We start from the raw sequence: 27,441 nt of genomic DNA, 5'->3' as shown, positions 1-27,441 counted from the left end.
GTCAAATGGTTAGCAACAACAACGAATGTCATTAAATGGAACTACCTTCTTGTTTGTATCATGGGTAAAAGGGCATGTTTTTGCCTTCTTGTCCTCGTCTATCTCACTCATTTCTTGTGTAGTGTATTGCGCTTTTTAACCTTTCGTTTTATTTGAAATGCAACACTGATGAAAAGCACATTTTTATCGATTAATATGCGGCATTTCTACACGCTCCAATCGATAATTTTTCTTTGTACACTTCCGACCATTTTTCACGATTTGTGCGGGGTTTCTTCTGGAAAATTTGTTGAAAATTGCTGGTAATTCAGTAGAAATCTAAAAATATGTTTTCAAATTGTTCTAGTATTTACGTTTATTGAGTAGTGATATGTTTTTTCTTGTATATAAGTATTTATAATTAGTTTAGGTAAATTATAAAATGGAGGAAAAAATGTGTCGTTGTGGGGGTTAGAGTTCTTCGGAAAGTGACGCGTCGATTAAAGATTTTTCTACTTTCAGAAAACGCAATTCAGCTTTGTGCATACCGAAAAATTTTATTTCACACGGCGTTTCTATATTCGCTGCAAGGTTGAAAAAATTTCACACTTTGTCTCTGATATTGATATAAATATCGAATTGCAGGTAAGCTCATGATTATTTTTCGTATACATACATACACCATTGCCCTAGTCACATTTATTGATTTTTCTTAATGTATATTTACTAGGTCATCTTGATAGGGGAGAATTGCTTATAATGGCTAATAATAATTACGCTGGATTCAGTTATGGTGGTACCCAGTATACTTCCACCGGTACGGGCTATAACCCAGGGCAGGTGGCTTATCCTGCCGTAACCAACGCAACGTACGCAAATGCTGCAGCTTACCAAACTGCTGCAGCTGCTGGTCAAAGTGGTTATGCAGCTGCAGGCGCTTCTGGAGCTAGCGGCTATGCAGGCTACGGCGATTACAGTCGTTCTATGCCTGCATATGACGCCTCAAAAACGTTTTATCAACAAGCGCCAGCTAGCTACAACACTGCACCAGCGGCTACGGTTAGTAAGACTCATTATTCGGCTCCCCCTGTTAAAAATGTAAATGCCGGGGCAAAAGCTGCCGGAGCGAAAGATAAAGCAGTTAAAGTAGCAGCAGCTCCAGCCGCTACTACTACTGGCGCTGTTAATGCTTACAGTAATTATGAGTCTGCACTGTATAGTGCCGCTTCAATGTATGTTGCTCAACAGCAACATCAAACCGGCACTGTTAAGCCGAATACCAATGGGGCTTCAACCCCTGGCTGGCAGTATCGCGCCCAGAAAGGTGCTGCAGCTGGCGGTGCAAATGCAGCTCGCCCACGTACTAAGCCTCCACCGCGTCCGCAGCAGTTACACTACTGCGAAGTATGCAAAATTTCATGTGCAGGCCCACAAACTTATCGTGAACATTTGGAAGGCCAAAAGCACAAGAAGAGGGAGGCATCCTTGAAAATGCAAGCTTCGGCTCAATCTGCTGCTCAAAATCGCGGTAACAACTACCACTGCGAACTGTGTGATGTAACATGCACCGGAACAGATGCTTATGCTGCTCATGTACGCGGCGCAAAGCATCAGAAGGTCGTTAAACTCCACCAAAAACTTGGTAAACCAATACCACCCGATGAGCCAAAGAAGTTATCTAAAATAAATTTCGTGCCCGCCAGTGGAACCACTGAGAAAGCAAAACCCACAGAAGGAGAAAATACAAGCGCTGCAGATAATGGTACAAAATATGTTATATTTGTTTAAGTTAGAATTATATGACTTACAAATTTTTCAGATAACCATGATGATGTTGCTGCTGGTGAAGAAAACACTGATAATATTAAACCAGTTGGAGGCGAGTATATTGAGGAAATAAAAGATGATGAGGGCAAGATTTTGAGCTTTAATTGTAAGCTATGTGATTGCAAATTCAATGATCCTAATGCAAAAGAAATGCACATGAAGGGGCGTCGACACCGTTTACAATACAAACGAAAAGTTCAACCAGACTTAGTTGTCGATTTTAAACCGACACCACGTCAAAGGCGTCTGGCAGAAGCGCGTGCTCAGCGCGCTCTAATTCAATCACATCGCGGTGGTAATGTAAGTTTCGGCGATGATCATGAAAGCGGCGGTGGAATGTATTGGGATGAACAGCGTCGTCGGGCACAGTACGATGACGAGTACGATTACAGTAATTGGTTGGCACGCAGCTTTGCAGGTTAGTATTGCTTTCCAAACATCAGTGAAATTTCTTTATTAAGATTTTTTTTACATATTTGTATTTAAGGTGCTCAGCGTGGCTTTGGCGGTCGCATGGGTAATGGTCCACCACCATTCTTTGGTATGATGCCTGGTGGTGGCGGAAATATACGCCGTCCTGAGAGTACTGATGATCGTCATGCTATTGCACGCCATGCTGAGATCTATCCTAAAGAGGAAGAGTTGCAAACTATTCAACGTATTGTATCGCACACTGAACGTGCACTGAAGTTTGTCTCCGACAAATTTGCTGAAAATCCAGATGAAAAGGGACCAGCAAACAAAAAAGAAAAGCAAGATAGTGCCCAAGTAAAGGATGGGCGCGATAATCAAATGTTGTCATTCCAAAAAGAGGCTGACAGTGGCAATGTACGCATTCTGAAGGGTGTTATGCGTGTTGGATTTTTGGCCAAAGGCCTTTTATTGCAGGGCGATAATTCCGTAGAATTGGTGGTTTTATGTTCTGAAAAGCCAACTGTTGGACTACTAAAACGTGTGGCTGCTGAGTTGCCAGCTAAATTAAAGGAAGTAGCAGGTAAGTGCAAATTTTCGATAAAGTTTTTGTAATCAAATTAAGCATATTTTTATTGTGGATATGAATTTTTCAAGTTTGAATGACCTTTTAAAGGACTAGTCGGTAATATATTAACTAAAAAAGTTATATGATGTGACAAGGTCATTTAAATTGCTTGATTCGTCTCCCTCTAAATATTAAAATTTGGGAAATAATGCTTATGACAAAAGCATGTAGTGTTTTCTGATTAAATACCCTAAACTTAACTGAGAATAAGTACTAGTTTTGGTGTGAAATCAGAAAATCTGGGAGGCAACTTTTTCCAAAGAAATAGCTTAAATGAAAACACTGGTTTTCTACGCTGTGTTCTGAATAATCGATGAAATGATTTGAAGCAAATTGATAAATTGTATACATAGATGGAAATTACCAAAGCTCTTGAATATCTTTAAACTTATAATATACAAAAGTGCGGCATTGAATGGATATAACGGATAGACATATATTATGCTACATGAATAACAATCGTTGATTTTAAAAGATATAAATACGGATGTTATGATTAGCAAACAAAGCAAAGGCAATTTGTATGGAAAAAGTGAATGCAAAATCGTATTTTGGTGGAGTAATGCATATCCGCATACGAATTGTTTAAAAACAGGAGGATATGAACAAACTAAAACGTATTTGTTGATGTTTTCAGCTCTCCACGGAATATACATGCCATTGAGATTGGTATTTCAGTTTTGTGAACAGGACATTCGACTTCACTCTACTTCACTTTTCTTATGGTGCGGGTACGCGTCCGGGTACTCCTCCTTCATAGTATCTTTCTTTTTCGCGCTGTTTGTTGCTGGACTGGAACTTGAACGGTAAAATGAACTCTGGGTCTCTGATGCGAGAGTGGCCCGAATAAAGGAATATATTTATACAAAGTTTTAGGTCGAATACATTGCGCTGCTTCGCAACATCTATAAGCAGAATTCTCATTTTATGATACGCTTAGTGCAGTTTTTATGCGTTTCGCCCACTATCCGTGGCTAATTTGTTTCCACGGCTTTTGAAATGCAATTCTCAACAGTTACAAGCAAACTTTGTGTAAATAAAATCCTTTTGATGTAAATTCTAAGGTGAAAATTACATATGAAACTAAGCTCTTCAAATAGCTACACATACAAAACGGTCAGAACTTTCCAAATTAAAAGAATTTGATGTGCATATGTTCGTTGCAGAGTTTTTTTTTTAGTTCCTTGTAAATAGCAACCATTAACTGTTGCCTAGCCGTTTTGTGTGTATCAAATTATAAGAAGACGTGGTTCGATATGAGAAAATTGTGACCGAAACGTAATTGACAGTTACGCCAGTGACCATAGGGGTATGTGTATACCCCATACAAGTGTAGAGCATATTACATGGTCACCGGAAAGAGTGCAATACAATACGTATACCAATTTATTGAATTATCCTCGTTTAAGGCGTGAAATGAGTTAAACGTTAACGATCCAAAGGTTTAGATACCACTCAATATATCGAATCATGGCGTCACTCGACATTGAGTTTCGGTCAAAGTTTTTATGCCAAAATGTATAGTGTAAGAACATAGCAAAAGTGCTACTAGGTAAAGAGAGGTGCAAAAGCAAAATGTGCCTACACTCGCGTACTCAATATTTTGTTCAAAATATACACAATTCTGACAGTTCAAATCGCCTTCTTTTAGCTTTGTACCTCTGCTTACTGGGGACGCCTTATCTTTCTATGGAATTATAAATACGTATATTTAACCTTTGTGTGGCCGTTTTTCTATAATGAATCCGACTAAAATGTATTTCTGGGCAATTTATGGCCCTATTATATGGCGACTGGTGTTTAGTTGCTAGTCTAGTAGCCATAGCTACCAGTATCCTACTTTGTATTTTGTGTAGAGATTAATCCAAGGTGAATTTTTATAAGGTGGTGTTACCGGATCAGCTTATTTCAAGGCGAATTTATACTGTTTTTTACTGATTTTCTATGTGCATATAATTTGTTTGTGTAGTTTTTGTTTTTGGGCTGCCGCTACCACCTTGTATATAGAATTCGCACATTTATTTAAACCAAACGCAAATCAATTTAACCCAAACGCAAATTAATTTAACCCAAACGCAAATTAAATTAAACCAAACGCAAATTAAATTAAACCAAACGCAAATTAATTTAAACCGAAAACTATTATTGCCACTATAGATTAGTAGTTGTAGTTTGAATCTATAGCAATGATGGGCACGCCATAGAACAATTGTTTATGCTCACTTGTTGTTTTTAATTTTTCCATAAAGATAGGGAAAGTTTCGTAAGGAGGAGAAACTCGGTCAAACACTAACATATGTGTAAGCGCCAATTTATTACACACTTTTACAAAAAAACAGTGTATGCATATTATACCAAACACTATATCCCTATGNCCAAGGTGAATTTTTATAAGGTGGTGTTACCGGATCAGCTTATTTCAAGGCGAATTTATACTGTTTTTTACTGATTTTCTATGTGCATATAATTTGTTTGTGTAGTTTTTGTTTTTGGGCTGCCGCTACCACCTTGTATATAGCATTCGCACATTTATTTAAACCAAACGCAAATTAATTTAACCNCGGGCTGCTCATGCGGAACAGTTCTCTTGCGCTCACCAACACAGCCACAGTTTTACTTTTGCCGACGTATAGCCATCAAAATATGCTCTTAAAAACTCAAGAGCGCTAACGTCATTAACATTATCTTCACGATAAACCCAGTCTCCCATAAATTTANGAAGGTCAAGTAGGGAAAAATTCATATATAAAATATTTTATATTTCCTACTGGGCTGCTCATGCGGAACAGTTCTCTTGCGCTCACCAACACAGCCACATTTTTACTTTTGCCGACGTATAGCCATCAAAATATGCTCTTAAAAACTCAAGAGCGCTAACGTTATTAACATTATCTTCACGATAAACCCAGTCTCCCATAAATTTGCATGAGGCATATTAAAAAGAGTTAATATATACTTGTTGATGGCATCATGATAAAAATATATATTGTAAGGTAGAACCGCTGAGAGCAACTTTTAGCATTTTTGACGTTTGCAAACAATATGACTTTTAAATTTAAAACCCACACACATATTCTCATTTTCAATCTCAAACAACAAAAATTTTATATGAAATTAAAATAAGGCAAACTTTAAAAAAATCTTGGCCAGCGAATTGAGAGAACCATTGTACCTTATTAGGTTTTTATCATGGATGGCGAAACAAATTTGTACTCACATTATGTTTGTATGTAGTTACATAAGCGTGGGCCGAAAATCCGCTTTTTTAGAATTTTGATTGGTAATAGCAAAAATATGGTTCATTATGCTTTAAAAAAAAATCTGTGCAAAATTTGGAATTTTTTGGTCAATATCCTAGGCTCGCCCAAGCCCATCAAAGTTCAATATCCTCAAAAAATAAAAATTAATAAACAAATTACTAATTCATAAATTTTTGTACTAAAATTGCAATAATCTTCGAAAGTATTAAGCTGAAATCCCACGATTGCCGCAATACACCAATTATTGCCTCATTTTATGCCCCAATCGTGTGATTTCACAATAAATGGACTCATGCGGCAATAGAGGCCGATATTGTGCTTACAATGCCCAATCAAATACAACCCACTTGCGGCAATCGTGTGATAGCTCGATTGGCAATCATGGGGCAATGAAAATTTCAAAATTGCGGCAATATTTATTGTGTTCTTGTGCGGCAATTGAAGTGAACTATACACAACAATATTTAGGCTGTTTATTTATAACTAGTGTTCACCCAGCGGTTGAAATTCAACCGATAAAATTAAGGATAGTTTATGTAAGTTGAATGAGCTAAAATAACATTAGTTGGAATGGGTTAAGTGGAGGGGAGTTTAGCTTAGTACTTGGTATAACATAACATAACCATAACATAAGAATAAATAACATAACATATGAAGCATNAGCAAAACTCATACGAGAAGAATACGAAAGATATTTTATGTCACCAATTGGCAAACTGCCATGACAGTATAAATTTATTAAAAAGAAAAAAACTTAAAAGTTCCATACAGCCCAGACGAAACGGTAGAACCTCAACATTTTGACCAGTTTTGACTATTTTTCTTCTATTTGTTTAGTGTTCATTATTTTTCTATAAAAGTATAGCTCATTGTCTAACAAAAACCGCATAAATTGCAAGCTTTATACAAAAATTATAAAAATTTCTTAAATTTTTGAACACAATTGCACGGTTTTTAATTTCGATTTCTAGAAAAAAAAATTGTTATTCAGTTTTATAGCTCATTAAAATTTAGTACAATAAGGTGCAAGTTTGAAGTTGCTAAAAAATCCTGTCGATTTTTTATAATTTTTTTAGCACGCGATTTTTTATAATTTTTTTGCATAACAAATTTTTTCTAGAAATCCCAATTAAAAACCATTGAATTGTAATCGTAAGTTTAAGAAATGTTTATAATTGTTGTATAAATTTGAAATTTTTGTTTATTTGATTTTACTTGTAATTAATAAAAAAGCAAAATTAAAAAGAAAACCAAAATTAAAAAGAAAACTCTTGTAACTTGAGCTCCACATATTTAGCACGTTGCAGTTATCGTCGAAAAATAAAAAAAACTGTACACTCAAACTTCTAAATAAATGCGTCAGTTTTCATTGGGCTCAAGTTGTTGCTTCTTTGCTTTCAAACAACAAATATGCATAAAATGAGCCCGCAATATATAAATTAAATGAAATTTTCTTTTTTTTAAGAATACGCCAGTTTTACACAACAAAGAACAAAACAGAATTTAGAAGTCAGCGCAACATCTTATTGTCACGATTGCCGCATGCTAGAACAATCGTGTGATAAATTTGGGGCAATTATTGTCACTATATTGATTTTCACCAACTTGCGGCAATCAAAATTGTATAAAAAGAGGCAACCGTGTGACTGTACAGAATTTGATTGGGACAATTTTTTTATTGTGCTTCAATACAGCACAAAAAAAATTGTTCCAGATTGGTGCATTTGCGGCAATCGTGTGATCTCAGCTTTAGTCCTACATAATTTGGTATATGACCTTTTTTGTAGAGAATCGAAGTTAGCTAAGAAATATTTTTTTTTAGTATTTGGACTTTGATTGACTTGAGCGAACATAGGATATTGACCAAAAATTTTCACATTTCACACAGATTTGTTTTAGAGCGTAATAAACCATATTTCTGCTATTAATGGCCACTCGCTCGCACATTTTTGAGAAAAAATATATACAGTGCCGGACAAAAGTGCAATATATTCAAAGTTTTTTTTCTAATGTATTCTCAATATTTTTTAATAAAAATATAGTTCACACCTCACCATAAAACATAAAAACAAAATCTCTAAACTTTGTGCAAAACTCAGGAAAATTCAGTAAATTTGTGTACTAACGTGCAACTTTCTATTCAGATTTGTTGGAAAAATTCTAAGTATGCAGTTTTATATCCCATTCCATTCTAATATAACAAAGTGCAAATTTAATTTGCGTTTGGTTTAATTTAATTTGCGTTTGGGTGAAATTAATGTGCGTTTGGGTTAAATTAATTTGCGTTTGGATTATATTAATTTGCGTTTGGTTTAGTTTAATCTGCGTTTGGGTTAAATTAATTTGCGTTTAGTTTAATTTAATTTGCGTTTGGGTTAAATTGATTTGCGTTTGGGTTAAATTGATTTGCGTTTGGTTTAAATAAATGTGCGAATACTATATATTCGCCTTGGATTAATCTCAGTATACAGAAAAGCGCAGACAACATCCGAATTTACTTTTTTTTGTCATTACATTTCTAAGTAATTTTCAACTTTCAAAGAGAAATTGCGCGACTAGACTCAGTAGCCGACCGTCAGTAGCCAGTTGCCATACCTAACGCGTATTTTAGTATATGGTTGCCCATCGGCTATCAGTCGCCATACATAATAGGGCCACTAATCATAGACTTGGAATAAAAATACAAAGTGCGCTTGTAATATATTAAAGAGTGTATTCAAAAAATTAAAAAAAAACATAGCTATCTGCAGGTGAAAAGGGCAATCAAAAACCTTCAGTACTTTGGGGATTTTTTTTTTTAATCATGAAATATTGACAGAAAGTCGTATCATATCTCCTCGGTGCGAAATGAATCACTTTACGTTTGAACAACGTTTAGAAATAATAAAAACTAAGTAGACACCGATTTTGCTTGAAAAATCATCTTTTCTGACGAAGCGCTATTTCATCTCGGCTGCTGTGTTAACAAGCAACACTGCTGCATCTGGGATCGAAAAACCCGCACGTGATCGTCGAGAAACTATTGCAGTTTAGAGCGGTGGCATCATTGGCCCATTTTCTTTGAAAATGATGCTGGAAACGCCTTTTCGATCAAGAGTGGGCGCTGGAGAGGCTCGATCTTTTGAGCCAGAAGTGTCAATGAGAATGTTTGCTCTTTCGACAAACCAATAATATGCCGACAAAAATTTGTTAATTTTTTTATTTATTTTTTTTTTTTTTAAGAAATAACTATATATGGATCAGTTAGATTGCCAGTGGCTGAAATGGTATTATAGTTGGCAACAACTTGTTTCTTCAGGATATTTACACTGAAGTCTTAGTTGCTGTTCAAGTCTCAAGATGACGAAGATTCAACGATTCAAGATGTGAACCACTCGATTTCGAGCATGTGGAGCCAGCCTATGATTTGCGGAAGCCTCGTCTATAGATCGTTTTGAAACCGAAGAAATAAACACAAGTAAACAATGAGCTTTCTCATTACTTAACATCTCCTATTTCAGCACTTCCAAGTAACCCCATTTCAAAATAGAAGGATATGAAAAGGCATTTTTAGATCTTCATAAGCCTTTCTCCACTGTGTGTGTCGTTATGTTGTAAATGGGCATTGAATTAAAATTTATTGTGTGAGTGCTTTCCGAGTACAAGTAGAATCGAGTATTTCCTAGCGATACTTTGAGTAGCATCGAGTACTCTTCAATAATTTTAATGAGTACAGGCATCGAGTACATGGTGGTATCCGACGAACAGTAGTTGCTGGTACTTCAAATTCTATATCTCTCATAACACCATCGGCAAAGCAACTGTAGTTGCGTTGCAATGCATAATCAACCCATAAAGCAATCAAACATAGACAAATCTATAAAAAATTTCTCCACCGCAGGTTGAATAGTTATAATATTGAGCCAATTCCGAGGATAATTAGCAACAATACCGCGATTTATTGCACAAATAAAACAAATAACTTTTGTATAAGGCCTAGATAAATCATTCGGGTGGGATTAGAAATGTGAATACATGTAGGATACTGGAAAATTATTAGAAAGACNGCAACTGTAGTTGCGTTGCAATGCATAATCAACCCATAAAGCAATCAAACATAGACAAATCTATAAAAAATTTCTCCACCGCAGGTTGAATAGTTATAATATTGAGCCAATTCCGAGGATAATTAGCAACAATACCGCGATTTATTGCACAAATAAAACAAATAACTTTTGTATAAGGCCTAGATAAATCATTCGGGTGGGATTAGAAATGTGAATACATGTAGGATACTGGAAAATTATTAGAAAGACACTAGCTTGATTTTATGACTGAGAAAATTACGTTTCCTCAAAATTTCAATTTTTTTTAACCAGAATTAAAAAATTGCTTGGTATGCAGTTTTAAAGGCAGTATAATAAAATTTTAGTACAATACAAAAACAAAAAACTGCTTGCATTTTTAAAATAAATGTGTATAGTGGGTTCTTGATTAAATTAACCGTCATTCTGCATCTACAAATGGGCTGTTTCACACTAGAATGACAACAATTATTCTCACGGTTTCACACTGGATGAAAACTAGCAGAACAACTGCCGAACAAAATGTGTATATGTACGTATAGGACGTTTGAATGTATTTGTAACTTTTGCGCTTGAAAGTTGCGTAGCAGCATTCCCGTAGTTGCACATGTGTTGGTGCACTGCAGCAGAACTGCCACTTTAATTCGGGGTAGAAGCTGGAACAACTTTTTGATCAATTTTACCTCACCGCACTGCCTCTCTTGCCTACAAACAGAGTTTTTCTTGTGGCAGAAATGTTCCTGTGTGAAACCGACCAATCAGATTTGGTAAACAGTGGACTTAGCACCTTTTGACCATCAGGTAACAATACATACATACAAATTACAAGCAGCCCAAAATCCAATCTCCAGAAAATGCTGATATTAGTAGGTATATATTGTATATGTTTGTAAGCATAAAATCCTAGCTCGCGGATTAACTCATGCATATGTACACTGACGGAGAAAAGTATTGGCACAACAAATTTTGCACAATATATGCACCAATTTCTATTCTAATATTTTCCGCTAATTAAAAAAAAAAATAAATATGGTTAATTTTACAACAAAAAACACAAAAATCAAATTTTTGAGTATGCAGTTTTGTAGCCCATTAAATTCTAGTACAAAAAATGCAAGTTCGGAGTTAGCCAAAAATCACATTGATTTTTGAGATTTTTTTTTTGTTGAATGTGTTTTGCATTTTTTCCATATGGGTGATTTCTGCGTTGCGGACGTTCCGTTTGGAGACACTTTTTTTATTATAAAAACTATAGTAGGCTCTGAATGAACACACATTTTTCGTAATTTTATCATCAATACCTATCCAATCAATAAAATTAGTTTCCACAAATGTTATATGGTAAGTGAAGAGCTATTAAAAGTTCCCGTTCGGACGTTCCCAAAATGGAACTCGTATCGAAGATGATTGATGATTTTTGCTAAATTCTGCGAATCTGTTAACGGTACAAGAAAATTATGTATGAATGGTTGTTAGAATAATAAGCAGCCATAACCAAAGTTGTTCGGACGATCCGATTTTTTCTAATGGNAAGTTGTTCGGACGTTCCGATTTTTTCTAATGGAAACATTTTTTTGTTTAGGAATTTAAACACAATTGAATTGAAGCGTTCGCACGTTCCGATTTTCAATATACTTACAATCGATAATCCTATAGCTTTCCGAAAAAAATTTTATGCGACTGGCAAGAGTAACCAAAACTAGCTTTTGTATTAAAATTTTTACAAAGGAAGTAAACGTTACTACTCTTTTTTTTACATGTTAAGTATATTTTGCGTCCGAACGCAATATAATTAAAAGTGTAGTTGGAAAGCCGTAAATGTCTTGAAATGGAATGGACCAATTAGTCCAATATTTTGGTGGATGAAAGACAAAATATGTAGTTATCGATTGGCATCTATAAACTTTGTCCAGGCAAAATTCTATTTTTTTGGTCTTGGTTGACACTTTTCAGGAAACACCCATATAAAGTATTTTCGAAATTTTTTTTTTGTATGGAAGACTGCGTGAAAAAAATTGCCAAAATCAATTCATAGCTTCTTAAAACTTATACTTTATTACAATAAAATTGATTGGGCTACATATCTCGAAAAATTCTGATTAAAAAGTTGAAAATTTGCTGAATTTCGCGAGTTTTGCGCAAAGTTTAGAAATTATATTTTTATGTTTGTTTGTAGAATGAACCATATTTTCATTTAAAATTGTCGGAAAAATATTACAATTAAAATTGTTGCATATATTGTAAAAAGCAGCTGTGCCAATACTTTTTGCCGGCAGTATATGTATGCACAGCTGCGATCAATTCAAAATAATATTGTTTGCAACTAATTTATTTATTTTTAATAATTTTCATTTGAAATATGGTTCGAGCTAATATATTTTTTAAAGCTTGCACTAAGCTAACGAAAATTGATCCAATTAAAAAAAAAATAAAATAAGGATTTTTAGAAAATTTTCTAGTATCTATGCAATCGTTTAGACCAATCAATTTTAGTACAATAAAGTGCATGTTCTCCAAAAATTATCTTCGGAATATATATTTTTTTATGTATTTTACCGCATAACTTTGGACCACATCAACCGATTTCGATAATTTTTTTTGCGGAAAGGTAGTGTCTCAGAGGTGGTCCCATACTAATCTGGTTTAGATCATGAAATATATATATATATATTTATCTTTTTTTTAAGTCGGTTTTTTTTTGCTAAAAATTACTTGTTTTAGATTTTTTCTTTTGTCGAGTGTGTTGCGCATCTTCTTCCATATGAAAATGGGTTTTGTTCATACCCAGCAAACATTGAGGTTAGTTATCGATTAGAGAATTATTGAAGAACTAGCCACATTCTCCAATCTCCAGAATGTATTAATTCTCTAATCGTGTTCTTTAATGGGATTCGAATTTGAATTTCAAACTGCTGTTTTTTGCTTTATTAAACAAAACGCTTTGTTTGTAAAATATGTATTTGCAATAAAATAATGAGTTATTTGATCTTAAAAATAATTTGTGATTGATTCAATTTGAATATTGCTTATTTACATTTATTCGAATTTGCGTTGTTTCTCTAATCGTTCTCGAATGGAATTTTAATGTAGTTCTCTAATTTCGTCATCGACGCGAGAACGATTAGAGAATTACCCTTGTTATCTAATGTAGAAATCCAAATTTCTCTAACGTTAGAGACTGTGTTTGCTGGGTACGTTATATGGAACAAAATACTCAATACCCTCGACAAAACAATTTCTAAAAAATCAACGGTAATTTTTAGGGACTTGAAACTCGCACTTTATTGTACTAAAATTGATGAATGGGCTACAAAGCTGCATACTAAAAAGTTTTCTAAAAATCCTGAATAAAAATTTTGAAATTTTGATGAATTTGTTTTTTATTTTAAGTTCGATTCGTTTTTGCGAACTTTGTGCAAGCTTTGAGACTTTTATTTATGTAGTTTCTGTTACGGATAGAACTATATTTTAAACTAAAATTATTAAAAGTACATAAATAAATAAACATAAGTTGCAAACAATATCATTTTTAATTTTGCTACTATCTTATTGACCGTAGCTGTATATTTGTACATCTGTGTAGCATACGTTCTCGAAAAAAAACATTAACTAAAAATTGTTAATTTGCCTTACAGCAACAGCTGAGCAGTCTTTTTGTGTAGTTTGTTGCATTAAAAACTTATCCAGCAAACCAAAGTTCTCTAATTCTTAAGAGTACCGGAAATGTGTTCTGAATTCTGTAACGAACGGAAAACGCATACTCGTAAACAAATTTCTACGATTTATTCAAGGTGAATTCATTGAAGAAAATCGTGAAAGATTTATTCATATCGCAACTTTGTTGTTAATGGAAAATTTCATAAAAGGAAACAGGGGAAAATGATTTCTTTACGAATTCTTTAAGATTGGCCTGTACACTTCATATCAGGCAGAAAAGTAGTAAACAACAGGCCGTGTGCTTGGTGTAAAGATAGAGAAAGGAAGGTCTTTGTGGAAATCTTCTCCACAAAGATGCTGAAAGGAAAGTATCACACCGATTTTCTTCGCCAAGGCCGGCTTGTAAACTTAAGGCATATTTCAGATCAGCAATTTAAGTGCCGATTAATGATAAAAAATTATTCGTTTTTAGATCAAATATCAACCCTGATTTTGAATCATTTTCAACCTAAGCCTATTGTAGATTTCGAAGAGTAAGTTTCATCGCAAAGTACCGCATTTGTGGAGAACAACATAAGTATCTCCAACAATTTTAAGGGCAGAGTGACAAGGTTTAGCCAGTTATAAGTCTACAACAGAGCCAGGCAAAATACATACTCACACCTACCATACTTAAAGTGTTCTTACACGATACGTATTTGCATCTGTAAATGTGACTTTTCAATACATATGTAAATGTGTCTGTCTGTCAAATTCACAGTCTTTACTTAACTATTTAAAAATTTAATGAGCTGCTCCAGGTTACGCCGGGTTAAGATATCTCACAAAAGTGTGTTTCATGAGGATTTTTCTTGCTCTAACTTACTCTAGTTTTTGTTTCGTGAGCCTGCGCTAAGTGGAACTAGAGCAACTTAGAGCACGACTTTCTGCACCAGCTTTTTTGATGGAGTAACCAAGAGCAAGCAACCGTTTTGAGAATTTCTTCTGAAAAGTGTTTCATGAGATTTGTGAACTGAGTTGCTCTGACTTGCTCTATTGTTTTTTGACATCTGCTCGATTCTGCTCTAACTTGAGCTGCTCTAAACTTTTTCGGTCTCATTAAACACAACTAAAAATACGTTCTTTGAAACCGAAATTAAACTAAGCTCGGATGATGCTCTCTGTGTATCATATAAAAATAGAAACATTTCTATTTCGTATGTACGAGCATCTGCTTTGTACAGAGCAAATCTATGGGTCGATTACGGATACCAACGCAACCACGGCTCGGTTGCCAGCTAGCAACGTAACTGGAAAGAAATTTTGTATTACAAATGGCAACTGTCGTCAGTTGCTGAAGAGTTATCGATAATCGAAATTTGACAGTTCGACAGCGGGCAAGTAGTTGTAAATAGCTGTGCTAGTAAAATGAAATTATTAAAATAGAGTTTTAATAAAAGTCAACCGTAATGCTAAGTTCAGTTCGATTATTTCTTTAAGAAGGGGAGAAGTGCACGAATGCACGGTAAGCAAAAGTTAATGCTTTCAACGTTTTTCTTTTATCCTTTTGTGTTCACATTCAAAGCATATTCTAGCCATTCAACAGAAGCTGCAGTATATTTTCCTATTACACAAAGAAACGACTTCGTTCAATTTCAATACCTTCCTTCATAAAAGCTTGCGCACCTCTTCTTTTTATCAGAAGAAAGACCCCAAGGCGAATTTATACAAGGTGGTGTTGACAGAACAGAAACAAAAATTACAACAAAAAATTATACGCACATTGACAATCAGTACAAAACAAAATTACAACAAACACATCATTTTGACAAAAGGTACAAATTCGCCGTGAAATCAGCGGATCCGTTAACACCAACTTGTATAGATTCGCCTTGGAAGTCCCACAGCAATCACTTCAAGTTTGGAAATTTGGTATGTCGGTAGTTTTAAAAGAGGTGCTTCAGTTGATAGAGGAAAAATTTGTAGTCAGTTCACTTTTAATTCACCAAAAGCACGTTCGTCACGAGAACTGAAATTTCAAATTGTTGTTTTGTTGTTATTTTCACGATATTCTGTAAAAGCAAAATACATTGCAAAATGTTAATATCGTTTAAACTATTAAAAACTAAAATATTTCAGATGCTTTTCAAGTTTTGCTCCTAAATAGGCTCCATAAACCTTCCCAGCAACCACAAAAATGTGGTAGCCTGAATACAAACTTTGTGGCACCTACAGTTGCCAGTTGCCATCTGGAATATCGTTTCTGCAGCTAGCAACGCAACTGAAGTTCGGTTGCTATCGATAATCGACCCACTAATTTGCCTTTGGCATTTCCATATGTAAAAAGTATCATATCGTGTAAGAACACCTTTTGGCGCACATAGCATCGCGAGGCTACTAGCTGACTGGTCTACAGTTATGTCTGATTTGTTCAGGTTTTGTAGACTGTTGTGGGAACGGTGTAAGCTCTTTGTATCCATTGCCGCTCCACATATTTTTTAGAAAGTGTTTTGAGGCGATAACAGTAGGTTCCTCCATTTTTGTAATTAGAGGATAAGCTCGGCCCAAGTCTTAGCAAAAGTGTAAGCACCAAATATTTTTATTTTTGTTAATTTTCATAGGTTAAGGGCGTGTGCCAATTCATAGAAAATAGGAAATTTTGACGGATGAAACTAAAAATTTGACATTTCTCGTGGTGAATACGAACGTCAGAATTTCACCTAGCTTTTCAGGGCTAGGTAAAATTTTTACAGCATATAAATATGTATGCACAGTATTGTTTGGCGGTAATAAAGAGTGAAAATCAAAATGGAAGCTGGGAAAAGCATAAAAAAGCAAGTTGCAAAATATGTATAAATTTGAGCAGTTTCAGCAAAACACAAAAATAGAGCTTTCGCACGAGTGTTTGTTTATTTTTTGAACTGTCAAAATTTTACTTTGCATTTCGACTGCTGAGTGGAAGATCGACCTATCTCGGCAGCCAGTTCGAGAACGCCCTATCTCAAAAATCTTTTCAGAATTTTATTCAAAAACACCCTATCTCAGAATTGGGTTCAAAAACGCCCTATCTTACTTCAAAATGTATTGAAAATGTGCTGATATAGGGCGTTTTTGAATCGGCAGCTGAGATAGGGCATTTTTGAAACGAGTTCTGAAATAAGGCGTTCTTGAAAAGTTTTTTGAGATAGGGCGTTTTTGAACTGGCTGCTGAGATAGGTCGATCTTACACTCAGCAGTCGATTTGTGGCCCCCTGCTGCTCCAACAGAGCTGCCTCCAGAGCAAACCACAGTCCGCCTGAGCAGCTCAACACAAACACCACAGCACCACAACACAACACGCCTACGGCGGTTAGGCAACACACATCCCTCACCCCCGCATAACAACACGTCTCCCGAATGACACGAATATCGAAGAGATAACCGTCTTCATGGGAAGGCACAGCTGGCATGGAAGCTGCACAGCAATTTAACATTGTTAAATTGCGCCGGATACAATGTGCACCGCCGAGATCGCGAGCGACATAATGGTGGTGGCCTAGCGTCAGTACGCACCACACCGTGCAGTATCGTCTCATCTAAGCAGACATCGACCGCAGGGATATCATACTAGAATGTCAGGGCATTACTATCCGGTCAGACGATGTCGAGCTCGAAATATTTAACGTTTATATACCTCCTGTCACCAGCTGCCCTGCAGGATATCACCCTGAAATAGGTGCGCTCCTCAGAGGTGAAAACCGAATGGTAGTTGGCGACTTTAATGTGCACCACGATGTTTGGCATTCATGCCTGTCAAATGATCGTAGACGAATAAACTTGGCTGAGCAAATAGACGATTTGACATTCTGCACAATGAACAACGACGCACCTACCAGGATTATGGGAAGCTGCCGCAGCTCGCTAGACATAACATTAGTCAGCGCTGGTCTTCTGATAAACAGCATATCATGGCGACCTATGCTGACCTTTGCATCAGACCATCTGTCCATAGTCATCTCGATTTACTTCCGCGGAACACCAGACCTATACCAACTTTACCAAAGCGGATTGGAAAGGCTTCGCGGAATTCACTGAAAGCACCTTCGCTTCCCTTCCCACACCAACCGACGTTCACCTAGGTGAACGTAAGTTCTGCAGGGTTGTCACTGCTGCTACAGCTGGCTTCGTACCAGCAGGTTGCATAACGGCCCCCGTCCAAACTTTCCTGCTGAAGCGGCTGCCCTAGCCGATGAGCGTGACAACCGTCGTTAGGCAGATCCAGGAAATCCCCGTATCAGAGATCTAAACACGGAGATTCGGCAGCTTGTGAACGTACATAAACGGAGAAAGTGGGAAGAACATCTGAAGACTTGCAACTTCACCTCTGGTGTGAGTAAGCTTTGGTCAACCGTGAGATCATTGACCAATCAGACAAAGCGCGACGACAGAGTCGAAATATCTTTTGGCAACCGTGCTTTGTCGGACCCGGAGCGACGCGCGAGCTATTTTAGCCGGCAATTTATACTGCATCCTCCGGTGGACAAAGCCAAGCGTCGAGTGACCAGAAGGCTGCACAAACTGTCAACCACAAGTGAGCCTCTTATTTTCACCAACGGTGAAGTTCAGGTAGCCATTGGGAAAGCGAAAGCCTCGAAAGCCATGGGACCCGACGAAATATGCATGTTGATGCTGAAAAATTTGGGTCTATACTATAGACTATTTAGCCAAGGTTCTCAACCGGTCAATGGCCACTCTCGTCATTCCAGACATCTGGAATCCTACTGCTCAAACCGGGGAAACCAGCCAACAAAAAATAGTTATCGTCCGATAACACTCCTTTCCCCGATGGCGAAGACACTAGAGGCCTTTCTACTCCCGTATTTTGCGAAACCCTCTCCTTCCTCTGCGGCCTTATTTACCACTTGGACGAAGGAGGTCAGACTACCGCTGGGTATTCACGTTGATGACGCACCAATTCCGACGGTGAATAACCCTAAAATACTCGGTGTAACATTCGACAGTCTGTTCTCCTTCTCTGCGCACACAACCGCAATTGTCAACAAAGTACAGAGCCGCAACAAGGTCCTCAAGTCGTTAGCCGGCAGTACCTGGGGCAAAGACAAAGAAACGTTGCTGGCAACATCAAGGCAATTGGTCGGCCGGTTGTAAATTACGCAGCACCAGTGTGGTCGCCGAGGACTAGTGGGACGCAGTGGATGAAGCTACAGACTGCACAAAACACCGCACTACGGACAACGGCCGGATGCCTTCGTTCCCACGACAGTCGGGTCTACGAACGACCCAGATTTATATTTGACCAAGGACTGTCACTCCAGCAACAATCCCCAAAAACTCTTTGGGTAACTTGTATGCTGCTACAACAACAACAACCGGATGTCTTCTGATGTCGCCAGAACACCACATACACGACGACGCGAAAATGCTCCCCATAAAGGAGCACAGCACAATGCTCTGCAAGCAATTCTTAGTAGAGAACCACAGACGTAGACACCCGAACAGACACCTGCTTGCAGAGGAGCCCTCGCCAAGGCATGTCAGAAGGCATTTTTACGAACTGACGGACGAAGTCCAGAGGTTCATAAAGCAACCTCTGGACTCGACAGCATATGGACAGGTCCTGAGCGGCATTCACAGGGAGTCAGTCTCAAGTTACGTAGACTCCAGACCTGCGAATGCCGTTCTGGGCACACAACCACCTGACATAGACGAGACGGAGCTTTGTCTGCCTCGGGAGACGCGGACCACAATAGCCCAACTTCACTCTGGCTACTGCAGCAGGTTGAACTCATACCTGACCAGATTAGATGCAGATGTGCCAAATGAGTATCCGACATACGGAGAGACACCCCACGACTCGAAACATCTCTTCGTATGCCCTGGAAAACTCCACGCAACTGACGCCTCTGTCCCTGTGGACAGACCCTATAGAGGCCGCACGCTTCTTGGGTCTTCCGTTAGTTGAGCTTGACGACAACGACTGGGATACTAACCGATCTGGGCGGGGTTGTTGTAGCCGCTACAACAACAACAACAACAGCCAAGCTGCACTTAGGGCTTTGGCCAGCCCTCTTAACTGATTCCAAACTAGTTCGGTAATGCAAGTCTCGACTAAATAATGTTGGCTTCCTTTACTCTGAGTGCCAGGTCACTCGGGAATACCTGGTAATGAGACATTTGGCATCGAGGGGCTGTAGGTGGACAAAACTCATAGATGCATTCAATCTCAGAAGGTCTATCTAGTTACTTGCTCTCATTGAGCAGATGGGACTGCAGACAACTTGTTAGACTGCTGACTGGCCACTTCACTTTTCAAAAACACCTGACTGTGATAGCCGTACGCCTTTTGCCCATCCTGCTTTGAAGAGGATGAGACGGTGGAAAACTGTTTGTGCTTCTGCCCCGCCTTTGCAAGAATTAGATATGCGGCATTTGGTCGCGATGTGTTGAGAGACGAACACCTCTTTAACACCCAGAAATCCGCCTAGGTTTATTCGTAAATCGTGTAGTTTTAAACAAATTAAAAGGGAAATGAAAACAGTACAATGTACAACATATAGTCTGAGTACTGTTTACTGCACGCGTTGTTTTGTATCTGGTTCCAACAAAAGAAAAAATATTAAATATCTTTGTCAATTATTCACTGGTCCATATGACGATGTTGTCATTTAAATCAAGTTGCCAATACATTTATCTAGACGCTGAGGGCTTTCATGACAGCATTATTCTCCGATGATTAGTCAGACCAAATTTATACTATTTTTAACTGTGGAAAAATAATATCTTATGCTAATATTTTTTGTGTTTTGCCAAGCCTCTCCAACTTGTTTTCATCTCGGGTTCCAAACGCCTTACATTCCCGTTTCATAATCCAAACTTATAAAGTATTTTTGATCTATTAGTGTACAAATATGATCAAATTTTTTAACTATCTCTGCCACACAAAGGTTAAAACGAATGCTCTTTAATGATATGAATATTGGTAAAAGTGACAAGTTTATGCAATGTGTGGAAGCTTAATTTTCTTTTAGATGCAATGAAATAAATTTTGTCAAACTTAGTTTGTCACTTTTAGCCCATACTTTCAGAGATTAAACATGTGGCAAACACAAAGAAAACATTTTCTGCATTTTATTTTATTTTTTTTATTAAATGCTTGATCGACAAAATTTTTAATAATATTTGTCTTTGTTTTCAGGCGAAAATCCCGTCGATTATGTCGTCGAAGTGGTGGCTCAAGAGTCCGCCGTTTTTGTGCGTGATGATGTGGTATCCGTAAAGATATCACTTACTTCGCCTCTATTGCGTGAAGTTGCTCAAGATGGTAAAACTGATGCCGCTAATACTAAAGGCGGTACTGGTGATGCTGCACCTTTGCCAAGAGAACCGTGTCTCAGGGTAAGAAAAGTAAAATACATATCGTCGTTTAAAGTGCAAAACCGCCTATCGTCGTTTTGCAAAACCGCGTAACTGAGATTTGTGCCAAAAATTTGATTTGCTCATAGGAAGCTCCAGCTATAAAGCCTTATCTATTCTTGCCAAGATATCGATATTAGACTATGTACTTCAAAATAATAGCATAGTTGCAATACTGCTGATCAATAGGTGCATATATTTTTACTCTCTCCTGTAAAATCTTGGTGAACTTACATACACGGTTTTGCATTATCGTGATACGCGGTTTTGTACTTTAAACGACGATATGTAAATATTTGCAGTTTACAAATCATTTTGTTGCTTATTTTCATTTTATATTTAAGGCTTTAGCCGAGTTGCGTCATGCTAAGTGGTTCCAAGCACGCGCCACTGGTCTACAATCGTGCGTAATGGTCATTCGTATTTTACGTGATCTGTGCCAACGTATCCAGTCTTGGCAAGCATTGCCACAATGGTCTTTAGAATTGTTAGTAGAGAAAGTGATCTCATCGGCCGGTTTCCCAATTTCACCAGGCGACTGTTTGCGTCGCATAATGGAGGCATTGGCTTCTGGTTTTCTTATAAACGGACCTGGCCTACTGGATCCATGCGAGAAGGAAGCACAAGATGCTTTGCAGGATTTGACTAAACAACAGCGTGAAGATCTAACCGTGTCAGCACAATTGTTCTTACGTTATATTGCATTCAGGCAAATTTATAAAGTTCTTGGCATGGATCAATTGCCTGCTTTGAAGTTTCCCATACGGCCATGGCGTCTAAATCGTAAGCGTCGTCGTTCAGCAGGCAAAGGTGCTGCAGGTGGTGAAGCCGATGCAGGCGAAGGCGAAGAAAGCTGCCCAGATGAAAAAGTATCTAAGAAAGAAGTTGCAGCTTAGTCTGTCGCTATTGCGGAAATCGTTTAGTACAGCGTTCTATATTTGTAGTCTTAGATTTGAAAACACTTTCTCTCATATTAAAAAAATATATTGTATTAATGTTTAAATAGTGGACAACAGTTGAGTCGGAAACCAGCCTCTCCATCCACATAAAAAACTAAAAAGCAACGGGCGGTTGCAAAATATGTATTTTCGGGTCACGATATGAATACTATAATTCTGATCAAATAAATATACCTAATAAAAAATAAATATTGTTTTTATTTAGAGAGCAAAAATTACGTGGTTGCGCAGGTTGGGCATTAAGCTTTTTAACTTGCCTGTATGTATATAATAGATTTGTTTGTTTGGGTCAAATCTTGCAATAAATTTTTAACCAACTTCTGAATGAACTAGAGGAAAATCTGTATTTGGGTCTCACTTGAATGCATGTTATTACCTACATACATACATGGAAGGAAATAACTCCAGCCGGTAGGTGGGAGTGTTCTAAAAACTGGATTTAGTTGATTTTCAATCGACTTCAATAAACAGGAAGAGGTTATCAAGTCCGAATATTATTTTTTTCTATNTTTAGTTGATTTTCAATCGACTTCAATAAACAGGAAGAGGTTATCAAGTCGTCCGAATATTATTTTTTTCGATCATTATTTTATCTGAAGGTGGTACCTCAAGGTTGGTCCCATACTAATTTGGTTTAGATCCGATCCTTGGATCATGAAGAAATTAAAGGTATACCCAAGGCATATCAATGTGCCTTGGGTACACCTAACTGTTTATGTGAAATTTGAAGTCGGTTGTGTCTTTTGCTTAAAAATTACTTGTTATAATGGCTGACTTCCAAAACACCAATTGCATTGCACCCGTACAAAGTATAATGTTCCATAACATCGGAACTACAAAATTTTGACATTGTATACTTTTCCAAAACGCATCCGAAAAGTTGTCGAAACACATCGCTAGAGTAATCAGCGCATCAGAAACAAAGTTGATTGCTTCGTTTGTTTTTAGTTGCGATTGGTGTTGTGAAAATGCAAAATTACGAGAGGTTATTCATTGTTACATACACTGCCGGAACAAAGTATTGGCACAGCAAATTTTTCACAATATATAACAATTTTTATTCATATATTTTTCTGCGAATTTTGTATAAAAATATGGTTCATTCTACAACAAAAAACATAAAAATATAATTCCTTAACTTTGTGCAAAACTCGCGAAAATTCGGAAAATTTTCATGCAAATTCTTTTTAATCAGATTTTTTAGAAATTGTTTAAGTATGCAGTTTTGCTGTAGCCCATTAAATTCTAGTAAAAACAATGCAATTTCGCAGTTAGTCAAAAATTGCATTGATTTTTGAGAATTTTTTTTGTTGAAGGTGTTTTACATTTTTTCCATATAAAGTATTTTCGAAAAAAAAGGTTGTATAGAAGAGACTGCGTGAAAAGAACGGCCGAAAATCAACGGCAATTCTTAGCTTTACTACTATAATAAAATTGATTGGGCTACAAATCTGCATATTCAAAAAAATTCTAAAAAATCTGATTAAAAAGTTGAAAGTTTGCATGAAAATTTGCTGAATTTTCGTGAGTTTCGCACAAAGTTTAGGAATTATATTTTTATGCCTTTTGTTATAGAATGAACCATATTTTTATAAAAAACTAACGGAAAAGTATTAGAATGAAATTTGTTGCATATATTGTGAAAAATTTGCTGTGCCAATACTTTGTTCTGGCGGTGTATATGTATATTAGGGCTATTCAGGATCTTGTGCATACGCTCTTGCATTTGCATATTAGCTGCATTTATAAATTCACAACAATAAAATGCACACGGTTTCCATGCAGCAAGCATAAAATTAGCAAATGTAATTCCAACTGCAAATCTAAGACCATTTCCATAAAATCCTGAACAGCGTTATTGAATATTCAAAATATGCAATGTTTCGCAGCTCTGCATATACAAANAATTAGCAAATGTAATTCCAACTGCAAATCTAAGACCATTTCCATAAAATTCTGAACAGCGTTATTGAATATTCAAAATATGCAATGTTTCGCAGCTTAAATACCGCAGTAGAACGGTGTCCACAGATTGTATTGGTACGTTTTGGAAGTCAGCCAATATATACTTATGTGAATAGGTGGCGCAGGAAGAGGAGGTCCATATTCAGAAGGCTTGTTTAAAAATCAGTCTTATCGCCAAATTAGAAAAAATTGTTTTTGTTTTTCTTTAAAATTTTCGGAAATAATTGTTTGCATGGAATTCGAGATGAGGCAGAATATTTGTTTACTATTAACTTATTACATAAATAAACTCTCACAAGTGGGTATAGATTAGAGACCTGCACGAGTAAGTAAAAATATAACCAGTTAATAATGCCGAGTATGAATAGAAACGATGCGAATACTTGAATTTAAATTTGGCATCGTAGGCAAAGCATCGTTTTACTTGGTAGCAAACGGACATTTTTTTCATATCATCATTTTCATATAAGACGTTTACGATCATGATTCCAAAAAAGGATCGCTGTACTCATAAAAAAATTACTAGTACACGTACTCATACGATGCCGGATTCACTCGTGCAGGCCTCTAGTATAGATGAAGATCTAAGAGACCCCCAGGTTCGGTAATGAATCAATCCAAAGCAGCAATCTCTAATTTCTAAATTCAGATGATACCCCTCCACTTTGGTCCGACCACGTTGATGACGGCAACTATAATAGAGAGAAGTTTCTTATTTACGCAACTATGTTACAATTCGGCTTTTAACCGTGGTTGCGTATGTTTGGCATTTCTATCAGTTATAGTTTAGAAATAAAAGAGACTGATGCTTTGGCTTGATGCATTTCTGAACGCACCCAAACTGATGTTTGGCATTGATGCATTTCCAAACAGGGGGAGATGTTTTAGCAGCACTACATAAATGATTAAATCGGCTTGTACCTGAATCGTCGTCAACGGGTCGGACAAAAGGGGGAGGGTTGTTACCCCCGAGTGGGCGGTATTATCACTTGCGAAGCGAATGAATTTGGCGGAGCGAACGGTTTGGCGAAGCGAATGGATTGGCGAACGCAATTTAAATATGCATTAAGAGTGTTCGCTTTTACCAGCTTGTGCAAGTTCTTTGCATAGCGAACACTTTTAATCCCTTCTTTCCTTTTTAATTCGCTTCGCCAAACCGTTCGCTTCGCCAAAATCATTCGCTTCGCAAGTGATAATACCACCCTAAATCAGCGATGGGCGGAGAGAGCAGCTAAAAACATTGGCCCCTATTATGAGTTGCATTCGATTTTCGACTGTGGTCGAAAGTGCTGAGGGAACGAATTTTCATTTGGTATTATGGCGCTCATTCGATGAAGAATAGCGCTATTGTGAATTTCGCTCGTTTAGGTTGTTCACAATAGTATATTTTTCACCGCTGAGAAGCTTTGTTTACAAATCGAGCAAACTAAATAGTGTGCTTATACATATTTATGCAAATTTGTTCTAATAAAAATGAAGTAAAAAAGAAAGCAATTTTATAAAAACGTGGTAAAATGAGTACAACGAGTTCTGGTTCAACGATTCGTCAGAGGATGAGAGCTTAGTAAACTGGCCAGGAGTAGCAAATGTTCTCTTAAACATTTAAGTTTATTAGTCTTTCGAATATATTTTGATATAAAATATATTTAAGAAATTTGTCTACAGATTCATTAAAAAGTTCCGACCATCTAAAGAGGCGTTTGTGAGCCAAATCTATTTAAAATATTTTAAAACTATCAACAGCGCTACGATTTTGTTCTCAGAGATCGTGCCAACAGAGTATTGGGATTTTCTTTCACAAGTAAAACCAGCCTTTCGAGCTTGTGTTTAGTATTCAAGATGTTAGAACTGCATGAAATTAATAAAAATTGTTTAAAATTAATGTCTAGCCGCCAAAATGTAAGAAAACATATACAAAATCATACATTTTTCACAATTTTCTAACACTTCGCTAAACCATCGAAAGCAAAATTCTGTTCGACAGAAAATTCGATACTCAACGAAAATTTCGACACGCTTGCATAGCTCATAATACGAATTTCACTTTCGATCTTCGATAGCCAGCGAAGATCGAAAATCGAATGCAGCTCATGATAAGGGCCATATTTTACAAATGAATTTGTAAAATACTGCATGGTGCGGGATAGACATATTTGGCTGTATAGCATTCTTTTGTTTTCGGTGATGTTGTCCTTCTTGTAACCGCAATTCTAAGTACCTTAGTAACAATTTAAACTATTCAGCAATTCAGCTATGAAATTTTGTATAAACTCTGGTGTTGCATACTTCATGGGGCAATATTTTGTTACCTGTTTATGAGATGGTAACACAATCTACCAGTGCGCAGAATGCGAAAAGGGTTTAAAAATTACCAGGAACTTTATTTACCGGTAACAAAATTTTAGTTACTATCGCTGAATAGGCATGTTAGAGGTGGGACAGTACAACACGATGTTCAACGGTCAACGTTGTAAGGCCGGATGAGCAGGAAAATGATTCGCGTTTAGTGTACTGGTGTTTGGTTGAGAAGAGAGTTGTCCCCGCTGATTCTAGAGAACGTTATGCAGTCCTGCCGGGAAAGATCTCTATCTTAAGTTGCGATTCCGTACGAGTCCGGACTAGTCAGAATTAGTCAGATTTTACTTGAAATCGATTCCGTACTCGGTTGTCCGACTATTGAGAGGACAAAAAAGAGAGTAAATAAGGTCCTCTCTCAGTCAAAAGTTAGCAATTTTAGTCCGAAGATTTTTTGCTGTTAAATTCTGATAAATGTGCCAAACAATCAGTGTTTTCGGCAACGAAATTGTAAACGAAAGAAAAGTGCACTCTGGTAATTCATATTGAAAAGTATTTAACTATTTGTTTAAGTGGATTTTAATAAATTTGCAAGTATTTTTGGTTATTTACATGTGTGAGCTGAGTGTGTTCACATACAAAATAAGCAAACATTTACAGCCAAAATTTGGAGGTTTTGTTGAAGTTGACAGAAGTTACCATTTTCAAACTAGAAGCGATCCCGTAGTTTTCAATGTTAACCTATATTTTTTCAAAAACTGTAAATTTGCAAGGATACTCAAGGACAAAATTTTAAAAGGACATTTTCAGTGCCTAATCATATCTTTGAAATTTCAAAGTCCTCGCTCTGAGGAAATTTTTATTTTTTGACAGTTTTTGTCCGAGGAATACGGGATTGGACCTGTAGTTTGGTCTTGTTGTGCTTTTGAAGAATGAGTGAAACGCCAAAAATTTTTTAAAATAAAAAAAACACATATCCAATTCTGCATAGAAAAAAAAAACTT

The 27,441-nt window shown here is 36.8% G+C and overlaps 1 protein-coding gene across 2 annotated transcripts; it reads left to right on the top strand.

Annotated features, from left to right (window-relative positions):
* Positions 1–208: 208 nt before the first annotated feature.
* On the top strand, positions 209–22,366 carry Zn72D (Zinc-finger protein 72D). Of its 2 annotated transcripts, XR_001848152.1 has the most exons (8): positions 209–302; positions 502–624; positions 710–1,741; positions 1,799–2,224; positions 2,294–2,800; positions 3,483–3,651; positions 21,001–21,200; positions 21,563–21,926. XR_001848152.1 is itself a non-coding variant. In XM_017621230.1 (7 exons), exons 3-7 carry the CDS (start codon positions 739–741, stop codon positions 22,112–22,114), a joined length of 2,688 nt encoding a protein of 895 aa, XP_017476719.1. In that variant the 5' UTR covers positions 209–302; positions 502–624; positions 710–738; the 3' UTR covers positions 22,115–22,366. The 2 variants fall into 2 exon arrangements, 1 of the variants encoding a protein (XP_017476719.1); XM_017621230.1 differs by lacking the exon at positions 3,483–3,651 and having other exon boundaries at positions 21,563–22,366.
* Positions 22,367–27,441: the final 5,075 nt, after the last annotated feature.

This window comes from Rhagoletis zephyria, unplaced genomic scaffold (assembly GCF_001687245.7).
Source record: "Rhagoletis zephyria isolate East Lansing unplaced genomic scaffold, Rhagoletis_zephyria_1.1 Rzeph_scaffold_02394, whole genome shotgun sequence".
NCBI classification, from domain to species: Eukaryota; Metazoa; Arthropoda; class Insecta; order Diptera; family Tephritidae; genus Rhagoletis; species Rhagoletis zephyria.
The sequence above is the reverse complement of the archived record's forward strand: the minus strand, read 5'-3'. Positions and strand labels throughout refer to the sequence as shown.

Excerpts from the sequence above, each read along its gene's own strand:
- Zn72D (XM_017621230.1), top strand. The coding sequence starts at position 739 with ATGGCTAATAATAATTACGCTGGATTCAGTTATGGTGGTACCCAGTAT. Across the intron at positions 2,225-2,293 it reads GTTGGCACGCAGCTTTGCAG|GTGCTCAGCGTGGCTTTGGC; the intron begins GTTAGTATTGCT and ends TTTGTATTTAAG. Across the intron at positions 21,201-21,562 it reads CAAGAGAACCGTGTCTCAGG|GCTTTAGCCGAGTTGCGTCA; the intron begins GTAAGAAAAGTA and ends TTTATATTTAAG.